Source organism: Petromyzon marinus, chromosome 63, assembly GCF_048934315.1.
Source record: "Petromyzon marinus isolate PM22_M1 ecotype Great Lakes invasive population chromosome 63, UKy_Petmar_22M1.pri1.0, whole genome shotgun sequence".
NCBI classification, from domain to species: domain Eukaryota; kingdom Metazoa; phylum Chordata; class Hyperoartia; order Petromyzontiformes; family Petromyzontidae; genus Petromyzon; species Petromyzon marinus.
Genome location: NC_133729.1, coordinates 2,600,512 through 2,612,942, shown reverse-complemented (window position 1 = coordinate 2,612,942; position 12,431 = coordinate 2,600,512). Strand labels below are relative to the sequence as shown.

The following is a 12,431-nucleotide window of genomic DNA, read 5'->3' as shown; positions in this document are numbered from 1 at the left end:
TATACTGCCTTAAAACGTTGAAGAACGACCGGGTGTTTAAGGTGAGCGATTTGTCGTGTTATCTGGCTGTATAACAAATACATTTTTTTTTACTATGCAGGTTACAAATTTGTGTTTTAATATTTACGCGTTTTTGGTTTAAGGGCCCCTTTATAACATGTGCGAAAGGCGTCGCACGAACTTAGTCCGGCACTGTGTGGTGTGCAATCTCCCGTTAAGTAAGTGTAAAAAAAAAAGCTCGCTCGCTTTCTTTCTTTTGTTACTTACACGCAACTCCAAACATCCGCAACTTTTTTTTTGTTAATCGTCGTCGATGTTCGTCTTGCGGAGGAAGCAGCAGCAGCAGAGGAAGGAAAAAAAAGCGAGGACTCAAAAGGGTTGGGGAAACTCCCCACCACCACGTTCTCGTGACAAAGGTGCGGCCCAATTAACCTTCTGGAATTTTTTTTTTAAAACAAAAATTCGTGCTCGCTGCATTTCCACGCCCGTTTAACAGCGGCAGGCACGTTGAGCGAGCTGCCGGAGTGCCGCCACGGTGGCCAGTAGTTTCATATACGGTCCCGGCGATAGACGCCCGTGTGTTTGCGTGCTATGCAGGAGGCGCGTGAAGGACGCTGCTACTTGCGCTGTTGGGAGGCAGTCGCACCTCCAGCAACAACGGAGGGCAGTGGAGCGACGCTCACAACGAGCGGCTAATACGCAGCAAGTTGGCACAGTAGTAGGGGGTGTACGGCTGGGTGCATCTACCGGGTTATCTCAGTCAGCCGACCCCATGACACCCTGGGTGTGTCCCGAGACCTCCCGTCGGCGCGTCTTCCGACACTTCGCGTGGCCTCAAAGTGCACTTGGCCTGGCACAAGCGCCGGACGGTGACCTCACCGTCACTTGGCGGCGAATATTGAAGTTGGCACTGTCGTGGGGCACAGTTGGTTCATCGGCCAGTCATCTTAGTCAGCCAACCCTTGACACCTGTTGGGTGTTCCGTAAACCTCCAAGTAGCCACAAAGAGCACCTGGCCCTCGTGCAGGCCAGGGGCCATTAACCACTCAGTGGCGAATGGTGGGTATTGGTAGACGTGTTCTACACAGAGAATCCCTTAAGGCAGTGGTGCCCAACCTTTTTGGCACCAGTTTCGTGGAATATTTTTTATAGGACCGGGGGGGGGGGGGGTTCATCATTGAGTCTTTCCCCCTTTTCAAAGGAAGCTCTCCAGCTACGTTTGTGTTTTTACTCATTGTGGCTACTAGGGGTTAAGAGCTTGTGGGCTTACCAACACTGAGACGAGTGCTCAGTGTGCGGGAAGAGGCGCAGACGGAAGTGGTAAATAATAAAATAATGGGGGCGGGTCACGTGCGGACTCACCGCTCTCCCCTCCTGCTGTGCGGCCCGGTTCCTAACAGGCCACGGCCCGGTATCGGTCCGGGGGTTAAAAACCCCTGCGTTAAGGGATCAAGTGGCATGGGGCCTTCCCCCATAAAATCTAAAAGTTATGGATGCAAGCTCAACACGAAGTAACACGGCTGTCGCGACCGATATTATCCCGGTGTTTTGGGGTTGCGATGATCATTTGGTTTGTGTATTTTTTTTCTCGTTACATCTGTTCATTCTTTAGTTCCCGATTTGCCAAGCAGTGCGGGTTTTATTTTTTGTACCACGTGAGGGACCCTGCGAATTGATGTGCAGCGTTGTGGGATGCAAATCGCACGAATGACGCTTCATAAAATGCAATTACAGAGCGCGTAAATGTGTCGTTAAACCCACCAACCACCCGACGGACAATTCGTAAGGTTCGTCACGTAAACACATCTCACAATTCGTTCCGAGTTCGGCACACCTGCCTCCGTTCGTTTCTCGATGGCGAGGGTCAGGGCGGCAGCGTGTCGAGTAGTGGCGGTCCAGACCTCCCCTTTCCCTGGCGACAAACTTCAGCACTACACTATAAACTACTACACCATACACGACTCGTTCTTCCAGGCGTTTCCAGGGCAGCCGAGCGAGTTCCGCAAGCGTGTCCTGGGCTGGCCCCCCCAGGGTCTTCGCGCGGACCCCAAGGGTGAGGGGAGGGGTGTGTGCGGTGCCAATATGGCAGGGAGAGGGATGATCTCCGATGGACTGGACCTTTGCGATGGACACGTATCGTGGTGTGTGTTGGGAGAGTAATTGTACATGTCGTGGGTTTGCTCTACACGGGTTTTGCCCCCCCCCCTAAGCATTAGAAGTGACGTTACGTTTAAATCCATACGAGGTCACATTACTGTGACCTCACTGGGGAGGTCTTGGCCTGGGGCCACAGGGGTGCAATTATCCTTTCGGGTTATCGTTCCCCCACGTTACAGAGACAAGTCAAGAGTTAGGGCAGTAGACGCCTCAGACGTTGCTTGAAAAGTCGAAGAACTTGCCCAGGGGAAAAAGCAATGACGAGTACAGATGGAGGACCAGGTTTTCCAGGACACAGTTGCGATTTAATATTTTTTAAAAAAAACACTCGGGCCACGGGAACAAAATATAAAACTCGCAGGATCGCACGAGCCGACGGAAACGAGACGAGCCTTTTTTGCGACCCAGTAGCCCACACAGAGCCAAACGCGGACAACTCAACGATCGGAGGAAACAGCGCCGCAGGCGGCCGAGTAATTCTCGAAAGCGTCATTTCCCCCCCCCCCCCCCCCCCGAGAGGGTTCCCTTACGACGACATCTCCCCCGTAAATTCTTGGAGCAAGACGACGCGTTTTTTTTTTTTGTCCTCGGGCACGATGAATTCACCCTCTCACCACTCGATCACCCGCCAGCTTGTCCGAAACGGAGCGAAAAGTTGCAATTCTGGTTACCCCGCCAACCCCCCCCTACCCCGTCGTCTTTCACACCCCACAAATCAATTACTTTCTCACACCCGCCCAGGCCAACACGGCTATTTATATAAACACGCAGGATTCTCTCCATCCACTGCATCTTTACGGTCGTGGGGGCCTCATACCAGGCGGGGGCCCTGCAACAGAGAGAACGACGGGCACACACGTGCCCAGTCAGCGGAGCGAGGTTCAGGGCCGCTCTCCTCACACACACACACACACACGCACGAAAAAATGTGGAATAACAAAAAAACACCCGGTCAACTCCCAGGCCACAATATTTCGGAACAATTTGTGGTTGTCAAGCAGATGCCGAAATGTATTATAGCACGCTACCTGCTATTTGTCGCAGTCAAATTCTACCATGTAAGCTTTTAAACACAGTACGATGGATCCTGGATTTGAAGCTTTTTGTGACTGCAGGAATCCACACTCTGGTTCTTTCGGTAAAGTCATCGCGTAGATAGAAAAAGTATATCTACGTGACTTTACCGAAAGAACCAGGAGTATAGAATGATGAATTTAAGTAGACTCCCACGATAATAAATCTGTGTGCCTCTATCACGCGAATTTCTCTTCCCCCCGACCAGTCTAACGGGAAGTCCCGTTATATCAGAACTGTGCTGATACGAAAACAAGGCACATAATAGGGGACGTTTCGAGTAAAGGGCCATCCATTTAGTAGGTACGCATGGAGGGGGGTAGCCCAAATGCGTACGCTTGCGTATGGGGGGGGGGCTCTACTGACAATGTACGAACGGATAGGAAACGGAGGGGGGGAGGTGAAGCCTCGATAATAATTCGTCTCCATTGGCCTTCAAATTAGTTAGTCCGGCGGTGGACTGTTTGCGTAAACACGTTCATTATTCATCCTTGATCGATTCTGCGTGGATAAAATATCGGCCGTTCTATAGGATTCGGGCGGGTGCATCAAGCGTACGTACGCAGGTAGGAGGGGGGGGGTGGATATAAAAAGTACGCGTGCGTACACAGGGAGGGGGGGTCAAGCTGACAGGTTTTTGCGTACGTACTAAATGGATGGCCCCGAAATGCTATTCACAGCACAGAGGCCATCAAGAGAACGGTGCGCCTCTCCCCCACCACCCGGTGCACGCGTGTGCTGCGAAAGGACTATTTCCCCAAGCATGTCACCTGCATTTTTATTTTTCCAAGGCCGGCGTTTATTGGCCAACGTGCCGAGTTGCCGCGCTCGCAACATCGCCCACCATTGCCGCCGCGTCACCAAATGGTTCGTGCTTGTACAAGGGGTGTGCTAAAAATCAACCTTGCACGTAAAGACAACTCCCGGTTTTTTGGCAAATGGCCCTTGCGTGCGGGGCCCTCAAGCGTGACCGGCACAGTCCAAAATATCGGCTTCTTTAAAAACACGCAAGCTTATATAACACATTAAGTCATATACACCGTACACACAAAAAAAAACACAAAGGAGGCATATTTTCACGAGGGCAATTCGGCCGGGCACTCGTCGCCACGTGCGCAAGGCATGGAAAAACTCACCTCTCATGCCGGGCGGTGGTGGTCTCATTCCCGGGGGCATCATTCCCATGGGGCCCCGGCCGGGAGGCATGCCCATTGGAGGGCCCATGGGCGGACGCATGCCCATCGGTGGGCCCATCATCCCTAGGCACACGCGCGGGCAAGCCACGACAGGAACCGGCTGGGTTAGCAACGCGGTAAAATAACCCCCCCCCTCCGCCACGAACGAGGGCCGAGTCACAAAATAATTTCACCGTTGCGCTCGCACAAACAGGTCAGAGGTTAAAACCGCTCGCTCGACGAACGTTGCAAAGATTACTCGGCAATTTGTTAGGTGGACGGGGAAAAAAAACAAACTAACTTCACTAATAACACCAATCTCCGCTGCGTCCCACCGACTCGAAGATTTTAAACAATGTCACGCATTTGAAAGTGGCTGGCGGCTCGGTTCTCAGGGCAAAAAGGGGTCCCCCACAGTGATCGGATAATACATGCTAAACTTAGGTCATCATTGAACCAGCTGCCGCCCATCAACGTCCCAATTCATCCGAAAGATTAAGATAATTTAAAAAATTAACTCTCACTTTCTACAAATGCATTGTTGCCAAGCACCGCCTTGTTTTGCAGCCGTGTATGTACGCAGCAATTCCTTTTGCACCGTACGCAGCCATTCCTTTTGCACCTTACGCAGCCAACCGTGCTATTACCAACCCCAGAGTCAAATGAGCACATCACTTTCACGAATCACCATTGTCACAGGCGAGAGGATCAGACGCGTGTAACAAAGAGCTCAACAATCGGTACAAAATTCGCCGATGCGACGCTACACCGCTAGCCGGGAACTGGGCGTTTTTTTCTTCCACCGCCGTTACTCACCCATTGGGGGACCTCCACGCCCCATGGGCATGGGGCCTCCGCGCCCGCCAGGAGGTGGCGGGCCCGGGTACTGCTGTGGCGATCCGCTGATGGTGGGGCCCAGAATTCCCCGGCCCTGCGGGGTCATCACCTGGCATGCGGGCAACACGACGCGTCGTCACAAAACACGTCGCAGGCGAGCCCCTCGGCAACAAAATAAGTAAACAGGTAACCGACGCAAAGAACTGGGGACAGCTCCGGGGAAACGACGCGCCGATAAGATTGAAATTGCGCACTGCCGGGGCGATCCCACCGACTTGGGACGTTACGTTTCACTTTGAAAGATGCGGGCGATTGTGCGCCTAATGAGGAAGTGGCAATTTGCTTGGGCCACTTCCTCGCACAAACAGGTCAGACGTTAAATACCCGTTCGACGAATGTTGCAAAGATTACGCAGCAATTTGTTAGGTAACCGAATTTCACCAAGAACACAGATTTCATAAAAATATTGATTCGAAGTTATTTTTCCAGCAATTTCTGCCGAGGCCCGCCGACACAAAGGATTTTAAACAATTTCACACATTCGCGAGTGGCTGGCAGCTCGGTTCTCAGGGTAAAAAAGAGGTCCTCACAGTGATCGGATAATACATGCTAAACTTAAAGTCATCATTGAACCAGCTGCCGCCTATCAACGTCCCAATTCGCCCGAAACATTGACTGAATTTAAAATTAACCCTCACTTCACTTAAATGCATTGTCGCCAAGCACTGCCTTGTTTGCAGTGTTGTACACGCACGCGGCAATTCCTTTTGCACCGTACGCAGCCAACCGTGCCATTGGCGACCTTAAAGTCAAATGAGCACATCACTTTCGCGAATCGCCATTCTCGCAAGGCGCGAGATCAGACGTGTGCCTCAAGAGTAACATAGCCAAGCCGGCTGAACGTGCGTTGAACGTCTTTCGCACTGCACATAACCGAGCACGCTCATCGGAGGCGCCGGACGGCGTCAGGGTGCGACGATGCAACAGGCGCGACTGCCAACGCCCACGCGGCCGTCTTACCTGCTGGGAAGGCCCTCCGACGCCACGCACCGGCCCGGCCAGACCGGCGGGGGCCTGTGCCGCGGGGGCACCCGCGGGAACGCCGCGCCCGGCCGCACGGCCCATGCCCGGCCCTCCCATCGCTCCGGGCACCGGCACGCGCGCGATGCCAGACTGCAACACAACGCGGGGGGGGGGGTAAAACACCAAGTCACCGCTGCGCCACACAGCCGCTGTCGTCGACTGTGACGATTACCAGGGTAAAGCGCACTGCACGGTCAACTCTAAGATTGGTCTGGGGAAATGGGTGGCCTTAACAAAACAACACAACACACACAGAATACAAAACAAATGTAAGTTGAATTAAAAAAAACGGCTATAGAAGCCGTAGCTTTTTTTGTACCTACGTAGAATAGGGTTCAACACATAGAACAGTCTCCTGCTCTTGTTATTATTGTAAGGCCAGAGAACAGAGATTCTGCCGTTTTTGTGTAACGAGGCACCACTACCGATGGTGGATGAGAGGCGCTCTTACAGTACCTGCCGCCCATTAAGCCAGCCCTACGATATCAATTGATCACAGGCCACTTAATTTCATCGCTCAAAAACGGGAGTCTAACGAAAAAGCGCATTCACTATTGTTTGGTGAAACATGCAAAGTAGGGTCCCCGTTGAGAAGCAACTCACATCCTTCGGTGGGGGCCCCTCCACCGTCATGGAGACCAGAGACTCTCCACGGAGCAGCACCAGACCCAGCACGCGCTTCTCCTCACGCTCCCCAGCCTTGGAGTTCTTGGGCCTAGGAGCGGCGTTTCAGGACGGGCGGCTCAGCGAACGCGACCGACCCTGACCACGTTGGCAACAAACCCTGCCCAAACTCGGCCAATGGATGAATTGGACGCAGACTTTCAGTAACAAATTATTTGACTTTTAAGAACGTATGTTTTTGTTGTTGTCTCGAGGTCCTCAGAGTAATCCTGCTTTGTACACAACGTTTCAACACGGTGCTTTTAGCCGAGGTCAAATCATCACCGGACCTGAAACAACACTGCTCGTGGCAAAGGGGCGACCAAGAAAATCGTTGCATGTAAAGCAAGATTCTCGAGGCAGGCAAGCATGTAACATTCACTCCCCCTCCTGGGGGATTTGATAAATTGCTGTGATTGAATAGATTTCTCCCCTCCATGCAATATCAACTCGCGATCAAAATTAAGAGACTGCTCTCCTCTGCTGCCCCTATTCCCTTCACTCATCCATTTGTGCTGTGGACTCCTAACCGATTATTTTTAATATAATTCGCATCCGATGAGCCAAATTATTCCCTGTTCCTGCCAGGGCCTCCGAGCTGTACGTTGCGTGCCGTTGCCCGACCATGTGTGCTCCCGCAAAGGGACAGCCTTGTACGTGCGCTCGTAGCGAGTGTAACACACCAGCGATATTTGATGCCGTGTGTTATGGGATCACAGAAGCCAAAGCCACCACCATGTTTTAAAAGACGGATAAAAGCAAAGCTTACATTTGGAAAGAGCCCTTCCAGAGGTCATTAGTAGACATGCAACTGGGCATGCCTGGACAGGCCCACACAGGCAACTTGGGTATGCCTGGGATGGTGACCATTCAGTCGCTGTCCAATCGCACGACAAGCAGGATGAACAAGACAAGTTAATAATTGTGGAGGACCAGGTGGGATCCTTCGTTTCAACTCCTGATGCGTTTCCGCTGTCAATCGTAGGGAATGCTTGGGGGTGAGAAGAATGCCCACCACCCACTGTGCCTAACCCAGAACTCCACATCTAGGATGACAAGCCCAGTCCACCCACAAGGGGATATGAAATCACAAACTTATACGACGAGTCCTACGCCATCAGGCAAGCAACTCGTCATTTAAAGTGGATTACGTTCTATGATACACGCATCACCTTCGTGCGAGTAAGAATAGATTAAATGACTCCGTATTTGTGCCCAGTGCAGCCACTGATGGATGAAGACCTCCAAGCCATCGCCAATTCATGGTTCCGCCAGAGAAACCACCTAGTTTCCCTGCACCAATGCCAATTGTCGCTTCGACATCCACCACAGCTGCCACTCCCAGTCGTTTGTCTCGACCAAGGGCTACAAAAGGACTGCCCAAGCCAACTTAAATACATTTTTACAAATGTAAACAAAATATTTTCTTCAAATCGAACCACCGACTCGTGCCAATTTTAAAGAACCGCAAGGAGGCAAAGAGTTTGTCACGTGCCTATTGGCCAACCACGGCCGCCTGCAGCCACAACTACGGTGGGGCGAGACAATCCAACCAAACAACAACAACAACAACGCGGCTAGTCTCACCTTATCTTCCTGAACTCGTCGCAGTCGCACAGGATGAGGTTCATGTGTTTGTCGAACGCCTTGAAAGTGCCGATGAAGATGCGCCCATCCTGCAGGGTGCAGCGCATCCTGTAGTCGATGTGCTGCAGCATCTTGCTGCTGCGTCCCACCGTCTTAAAGGGGGGGGGGACAGGCGCAAAAAAAATGAACGCGCAAGGCGCGCGCGTTAACAGTAAACACGCGAGGATGTTTTGACCCCAAATGCCAAGACGACGTTCAGACAGCGAAACGCTTTCAATTAAATCCAGCTAAACACACCCACCCCCCCTCCTCCTCCCCGGTCAGACTTGATTCGAAGCTTTCGTGTTTGGTATGCTTCTCTCTCTCTCTGTGTCCCCTGTTGTATCTGCGTTAGTTCCCCCCCTACTTGGGTGTCTGTGTATACATCTGGGGTTATGCGTTTCCTCTCTCTCTCTCGTAAATTTAGCTCTTCTGTACCTGATGATGGCTGCTTGTGTTGCAAGCGAAACGTCGTACGCTATGTTATTTCATTATTTCTTATTTATACGTGACTTTACCGAAAAAACACAAAGAGTGACACACCCCCCCCCCCCCGTCGTTCGTGCATCGTCCATCTACGTAAACATCCGTCTGCGTTAATGACCACAAGAACACAATGACAGTGCTGGGTCCGATAACGTGCACTTGTACGGCCCCTTTTGTCAATCCACCGATGGATGGGAAAGCCTCCACACAGTTACAGGGTACAGATGGGGGGTATCGTTGCACTGCCCTCTGCTGCTCACAAACTAACCCTGCTGCAGCACGCGTTTAAAAACAACAAAAAATGTATGCAGCACTATCAACGAGACTATAGACGCAGTCACATTGTTGTGAGCATCCGCGATCCATTATTTGACCATAGGCATCTGGACCGCTGTTACACACACACACAAAAAAAACTTACGCGGATTTAATGCAACGTCGCACATCTGCGAGCGGCTTGGCCGGCATGGTTCTCAGGTTAATCGTACAAGTCGTCACCGTGATCGGATAATACATGCCAAACTTAAGTCATCATTGAACCAGCTGCCGACATGTGCCGCAACTAAGGCGATGCATTAGCAAGCAACGCGCCTCGAAATCAAACGTAGAGATAACAGAATAACAATAGGTTTGACCCTTCATGGCAGTCAAACTGGTGTTAAGGCGTTCAAACGCCAAATAGAAACCATTTTGCAATGAATCACGTCTGCATTAACCACACACACACAAAACTTGTGGTGAACATGCAAACAAACATGCTCTGATAATTAACTATGCAGTAGCACATTGTTTTTGAAACCGATTGGCCTACACCAGAGACAGTCTTCTCTATGACCTACACTCACCAGTGTCAGGCCACAAGAACACCACGAGGCGAACAACACAAAGAGACAATGCACGTGTCAGAGCATTTACAGCTCGGCCGTGAGCAGCTACAAAACGGGCATTTTGTTGCCAGTATCAAAGTATGAAAATCAGTTTAAAAAGACAATGCATATATTGTCAGTGCATCCTTCTATTTGGCGTTTGACCATCTTAACACCTGTTTTATTGCCAGAAAGGTGTAAAAAACTAGTCTTATTTTTTCATACCTTGGTACTGGCAAAAAAGGTCCCCTTTTAACACGCTTTTATTTAACTCACTCTGTTGTTGTATCCTCAAATCTTGTAACTCAATTTTAACCCACTTCTCAATGTGCTATCGACTGCACAACTTGGTATTGAAACGTGGTATACTTATGTCACATGGATGACAATACAATATTCTAACATTAAAAATAGATATATTTTTAAAAAAAATTTGTTACAGAATAGTTTGCGCCTTTTTTTTTACAGAATAATAGTTTGCGCGCGCAGCGGTAAAAGTCGAAGACGGTACACGACATCGTAATCAATCGACATCGTAATCAATCGACATCGTAATCAATCGACATCGTAATCAATCGACATCGTAATCAATCGACATCGTAATCAATCGACATCGTAATCAATCGACATCGTAATCAATCGACATCGTAATCAATCGACATCGTAATCAATCGACATGGGTTTTTTTACCTCGTCTCCAGCACTAATTAATGCGGCACACATATCCACGCCGTATTCAGATAGCTTCGCATGCTCTCCTACACTACTACGTCGCCTGATCGTAGCGAAGCAGGATTTTTTTTTAGCCTCCATAACGCTCCGATGGGTGAACAACGCCGTTTTAGGCCACGTCGTTTAAATTGCTGGGGGTGGTGGGGAGGAGCAGCAGCACCAATTCTTCATTGCACCGTTCTGCTTCACCATCCCTCGTGGTGGTGGCGGTGAGGATTTATCAACATTAAACTAATTTTCAATGGTACAGTATATTTTTTTCAAGTAGTGGTACCCCAAACTTTCGCAGCTCTTATAAATTCCCTTTTCACACCATCAATAGGTAAACTCCCCCCACCTCTTTTCTAAAGTCGGCCAATCAAATGTTATTTTTTATGCTAATTCCTTTGTCAAGGCACCTTGTTTGCTCGCACACAGCTTAAAGGTCCGCGGGCTGAGCGTGGTTGTGTTTCACTCCAGCGCTGTCCTCGAGACAGCCTGATTGCCTTCACCTGATGAAGGCCGCTTGTGTTGTGGCCGAAACGTCGTGATTTTTGTTGTTTTATTTTTTACCTACGTGACTTCTCGAAAGCTTTAAAACTAGAATTTATCAGTGAATTGACAAAGGCGGTAAGCGGCGGCTGCAGGCACCGTTGTTCTAAAACGAGGTCGAGGATTTTTTTTAACAAAAAGAGAAAATTGGCGCCATCACGCGCTTTGTACAAGCGCCATCGCCCTAAACGTTCCAAAGCCATTTTACGACGCCTAGTTCTTCATTGACGACGTTAAAAAGGCAGCGTTCAAGCGCTAAACCCTGTCCGAATTGATCCATTTCAATAAAACTTTCAACACAACGGTGCCCCCCCCCCCATTCATTGGGGAGGAATCGCTTAACAGGCCTGAATTAGGCCCAAGCAATACGAGCCAACGACAGTTTAAACAAAAAAAAACCCGCGGTGTTTTAAAAAATGGAAACGGTATAACTTGTGCAACGCGCAGATAGACGCAAGTTGTTTAAAATGTTTCAACATAAGAAAATGGGGAAAACCGCGCGACACGTATCGCCGCATCATTTTAAGTCGCGGTCGCATTCACTAAGCCCGGGACGCTAGGCCCAGCTTCGTGCTATTATCGCCTTCTGTCCGCGGGGAAAGGCGAGGCAAATCGCTGCCGCGAAATAAGAGCGCCGAACGGCAGCGCACAACGGCGGCGATGCGAAGAGTCGTCTCTCACCATGGTGGCGGTGCGGATGGCGCCCCGCGAGAGCGGATTCTTCCTCGGTGAGAGTCGTGGGCGAGTGAGGCAAAGCCCGGGCAGGGGACGCGCCTCTAATGGCGCCGGCTCCTCCCTGTCGCCGCCGCTGTTGCTGCTGCTGCCCCCGGGCAGCCGCGCGCAGGATTGTGGGAGGGGGGCGGGAACTTAATTGGTTCCCGGACGTTTGACGTCACGCATTGCATGACGTCATGTTAGCGATCCGGTAGAGCTTTGGTTTTACTGCGTTTCGACTTGCGACAAATGCAAATTTATGGATATCCATACTTTTTGTGTTTTTTATGGATATCAAGGCCGTAATTATAATATCCCTCCCAATATTCAAATATGCTCAAAATGTCCCCCCCCAATATATCGCTATAAAATAGATTTCTGTTTGTATGATTGTGGTAATGGTTGTTACTTTATTCATCCGTAATCTCTGCCTTGACATACAATTAAACAAGAAAAGATGAAAAACGAATGCGGTGAACACAAAGCA

At 50.2% G+C, this 12,431-nt stretch overlaps 1 protein-coding gene across 1 annotated transcript; it reads right to left on the bottom strand.

The window, feature by feature from the left end:
* Window positions 1-2,440: 2,440 nt before the first annotated feature.
* On the bottom strand, window positions 2,441-12,084 carry SNRPB (small nuclear ribonucleoprotein polypeptides B and B1). Its single transcript, XM_032977612.2, has 7 exons — window positions 11,912-12,084; window positions 8,577-8,728; window positions 6,930-7,041; window positions 6,264-6,416; window positions 5,223-5,352; window positions 4,368-4,490; window positions 2,441-2,986 (listed from the first exon to the last, which is right to left on the bottom strand). Exons 1-7 carry the CDS (start codon window positions 11,912-11,914, stop codon window positions 2,952-2,954), a joined length of 708 nt encoding a protein of 235 aa, XP_032833503.1. The 5' UTR covers window positions 11,915-12,084; the 3' UTR covers window positions 2,441-2,951.
* Window positions 12,085-12,431: the final 347 nt, after the last annotated feature.